The 4,409-nt window shown below is 33.8% G+C and overlaps 1 protein-coding gene across 1 annotated transcript; it reads left to right on the top strand.

Annotated features, from left to right (window-relative positions):
* The first annotated feature begins 355 nt into the window (after positions 1 to 355).
* On the top strand, positions 356 to 1,387 carry LOC121174187 (secreted RxLR effector protein 161-like). Its single transcript, XM_041012895.1, has 2 exons — positions 356 to 646; positions 860 to 1,387. The coding sequence occupies exons 1-2, from the start codon at positions 356 to 358 to the stop codon at positions 1,385 to 1,387; spliced, it is 819 nt and encodes a 272-aa protein (XP_040868829.1).
* The last annotated feature ends 3,022 nt before the right edge of the window (positions 1,388 to 4,409 follow it).

Below are 4,409 nucleotides of genomic sequence, written 5' to 3'. Positions count from 1 at the left end.
TTCCAGATGATTATGTGGTATTTCTCCAAGAATATGAGGAAAATAATGGTATGGTGGAAGATGACCCAGTCAACTTCCATCAAGCCATGCAAGATTCCAACTCAGAAAAGTGGATTGAAGCAATGAATGAGGAGTATAAGTCTATGCAAGACAACAAAGTTTGGGAATTGTCCCATTACCAGAAGGTGTGAAACCCATTGTTTGCAAATGGATATTTAAGACCAAGTGGGATTCCAAAGGTAATGTGGAGAGGTATAAGGCTCGTCTTGTGGTGAAGGGCTATACCCAAAAGGAAGAGATTGACTTTAAAGAGACTTTCTCTCCAGTTTCATCGAAAGACTCTTTTAGGACAATCATGACTCTTGTTGCACATTATGATTTGGAGCTTCATCAAATGGTTGTTAAGACGACATTTCTCAATGGCAACATTGATGAGACAATTTATATGGTGCAACCAGAAAACTTTGTGTTAGGAGACCCAAAGAATATGGTTTGCAAACTGACAAAATCCATTTATGGGCTAAAACAGGCATCTCGTCAGTGGTACCACAAATTTCATCAAGTAATTCTCTCACTTGGTTTCAAGATGAGTCTTGTTGATGATTGTGTGTATCACAAATTCAGTGGGAGCAAGTACATTTTCCTGGTATTATATGTTGATGACATACTGCTTGCCACTAATGATATAGGCATGTTGCACGAAACCAAGAGATTTCTATCAAGAAATTTCAAAATGAAAGATCTTGGTGACACTTCCTTTGTATTAGGAATTTAGATACACCAAGATCGATCTTGGGGTATTCTAGGATTATCATAAAAGAGCTATATCGAAAAGGTACTTAAAAGGTTTGGCATGCAGGAATGTAAATCCGGGGATACTCCAGTTGCTAAGGGAGACAAGTTTAGTATCAAACAGTGCCCAAAAGGAAATTTGGAAATTCAGGAAATGCAGAAGATTCCCTATGCATCAGCTGTAGGGAGTTTGATGTATGCCCAAGTATGTACGCGTCCGAATATAGCATACATAGTTAGGGTATTAGGCAGATATTTAAGCAATCCAGGAATGGATCATTGGAAAGCAGCCAAAAGGGTTATGAGGTATTTGAAAAGAACAAAGTATTATATGCTCACATACAAGAGGTCAGATCAGTTGGAGGTCACTGGGTATTCTGACTCGGATTTTGTAGGATGCCTAGATAGTTTGAGATCCACTTCAGGTTACATTTTCACGTTAGCCAGTGGTGGGGTTTCTTGGCGCAGTGCCAAGCAAACCCTTACTACTTCATCCACTATGACAGCAGAATTTGTGGCATGCTATGAGGCATCAAATCATGAAATAGGGCTGAAAATTTTTTGCCACAGGGATGCAAATTGTGGAAGGAATTGAAAGACCACTTAAGTTATATTGTGACAATAAATCAGCTGTATTGTATTCTAACAACAATAGGAGCTCGACCAAGTTGAAGCATATTAACATCAAGTTCCTAGTTGTTAAGGAAAGGGTATAGAGTGGACAAATTTCCATAGCACACTTAGGGACAAACTCTATGATAACAGATCCTCTTACTAAGGGACTTCAACCCAAGGTCTTTCATGAGCATGTTGCTCACATGGATGTTTTGCAGTTCGAGGAATCTTTGGTTTTGTGGGAGTTAGTCACTTTTATGTATTTTATGTTCTATGTTAGATTTTATGTATGCATACATTGACTTTTGGATATATTTGGTTATATATATAAATATGGTTTATTATTCAGTTATTACACTTTGTACATTAAGGTTGTTAAATGATCTCATTGAGGTAAAGTAGGAATAATTGAAAATAGACATGTACAGACCACCTTCACGTAATTTTCATGCTACACATTTCATGATGAGTCTATGTCATTTGATTCTGTCAGCATTAGTAATCATTGATGAGTTTAGTTGTGATTGATACAATGAAAACTACTTTGGTTCTACATGCGGATGTAATCAATGGACAAGATTTTTGGAATATGCTCAAGGCATGAAATTGCAAATTTTGAGCTCATAAAGTCTAACACATATATAAGGATTGTAAAGATATATATATATATATATATATATATATATATATATATATATATATATATATATATATATATATATATATCACATAATTGAATGAGTTAGGGTCGTTATATAATTAGCCAGAATATTAAAGTGGTCTAATCAATATAAAAGTATGGTTAAGGGCATATTTGTCATGAAAGGATAATTGTGTAGATACTGGTGATATTATAATTTGATGAGGGGCCAAATTATAATTATCAAATGTGGAGTAACTAATGATAGTTACCAATATAAGGGGTTATGGTCCCCATTTGTAGAGCGCAACTTAACACACCACAACGCGTACAGTTTCTCTTCATCCCCGTCAGAAGAGAAAAATCCAGAGAAGGAAAGATAAGGGCTCTCTACAATTGGAAGATCACAAAACCCAATTTTCTGACAACCTTTCATCATCATCATTCCATTATGGCTAATCCAGATACATTTTCACATATAGTTTTCATCATGATTTTGAGTATGGGAACACAAAGGGATTCTACTCATCTCTGTATAGTAATTCCTCTATACATGAATAGAAAGCATGTGGTTAGGATCAATGATTGTCTGCTAGAATGAAAGTAGATTGATTGAATCCCTATATTTGGAATTAAATCACAACATAGGGATCCTTAGAGGATTAAATTGGGGTTTATTTTGGGATTTTTTTTAATTATAATTTTTCCTTACTATTATAAATACAATATTTTTGTGTTTTACGTACCAATTGATGTTTTTGTGTTTTAACCCATGATTTCTATTAATTGATTTTGGTATAACTGTGTGAAATTATTTAAGGGATTATAAGTTGTGATAAACCTTTTGTAAAAATTGTTATATTGAAATTGTGAAATGGTGATTTAAATTGTGAGTATGTAATAAATTGAACCTTTGATGAATGGTGATATAAATGTGTATTGAGATGTGTGTATTGAGTTGTGAGCTATGAACTGTGCAAACATATAATTGTAAGACCCTTTAAGGGCGACCAGTATTGTGATGGGATCCACTGTGGGAACCCGACGAGTTAAAATGATTTTGAAAACAATTGAATAGTTATGTGTATTGCATAGTTCATAGGTAAAGTGTATATGATTCATGAGGTGTGATAACGTGTTAAATTAAGATTGTACCATTGTGATTGAGATCGAGTGTATGAGATAAATTGAGTATGTATGTGATTGAGATGTTGTGTGCATTGAGTTTGTAGATGCAATTGCTTTTGATGTTTTGATGATGATCATGATGATATGATGCAATTGATGTAAATGGGCTTTTCAAGATTAAATTCAAGACAATACTTCAAGATTACAAGTCACAACATCAAGATGATCACTAGTATATTAGGAAGGGAATTCCTAATTGAATTAGCAAAAGGTTTGGCCAATTTAAATTAAAAAGTGTTTTTCAAAGGTTTTACTCTCTGGTAATCGATTACCAGAGGATGTAATCGATTACCAGTGGCCAAATATATTTTATAACAGCTACTAAAATTTGAATTCGAAATTTTAGATTGTGTAATCGATTACACAATTTTGGTAATCGATTACCAGCAGTTAGTAAACGTTTTAATTCAAATTTTAAAAGCTGTAATCGATTACACAATTATTGTAATCGATTACCAGACAAGATTTTCAGAAAAATAATTTTAAGAGTCACAACTTTTCAAAGGCTTTATTCATGACCACCAATGGTCTATATATATGTGACTTAAACACGAATTTGCTTAGAGAGTTTTTCAGAACAAGTGTTTATCCTCTCAAAGAGCAAAAATCATTTTATCCTCTTAAGAATTCCTTGGCCAATTCAATTATAATTCATTAAGGAATTATTTGAGTGCTCAATCTGTAAAAATCCATCTCTTTCTAGAGAGATTTATTCTTCTTCTTCTTCTCATTCTCTAAGGGATTAAGAGACTGTGAGTCTCTTGTTGTAAAGGAATTCTAAAGACAAAGGAAGGATTGTCCTTGTGTGTTTAGAACTTGTAAAAGGAATTTACAAGATAGTGGAACTCTCAAGCGGGTTGCTTGGGGACCGGACGTAGGCACAAGGGTGTGGCCGAACCAGTATAAATATGAGTTTGCACTTTCTCTTCCCTTAATCTCCTTTATTTATTATTGCTTTATATTCATATTCAAATTGTTTTATTTGAATCAATATTTAAGAAGATTGTCATTAAGGGAATTCATAACTTGAATAAAAAGTGAAATAGATTTCTAATTGGGGAAGTAGTTTGGGATATCTTAATTCAACCCCCCCTTCTTAAGATATCTGAGGCCACTTGTCTAACAAGTGGTATCAGAGCTTCATTCTTGTATAAAGTTTAGAAGCTTCAAGAAA

Source organism: Glycine max, chromosome 19, assembly GCF_000004515.6.
Source record: "Glycine max cultivar Williams 82 chromosome 19, Glycine_max_v4.0, whole genome shotgun sequence".
NCBI lineage: Eukaryota > Viridiplantae > Streptophyta > Magnoliopsida > Fabales > Fabaceae > Glycine > Glycine max.
The sequence above is the reverse complement of the archived record's forward strand: the minus strand, read 5'-3'. Positions and strand labels throughout refer to the sequence as shown.

What these genes read in the sequence shown, in the direction of transcription:
- LOC121174187 (XM_041012895.1), top strand. Translation starts at nt 356, where the DNA reads ATGACTCTTGTTGCACATTATGATTTGGAGCTTCATCAAATGGTTGTT. An exon ending in GGAGCAAGTACATTTTCCTG is followed by an intron (nt 647 to 859) that starts GTATTATATGTT and finishes TTTGGCATGCAG; the next exon opens with GAATGTAAATCCGGGGATAC.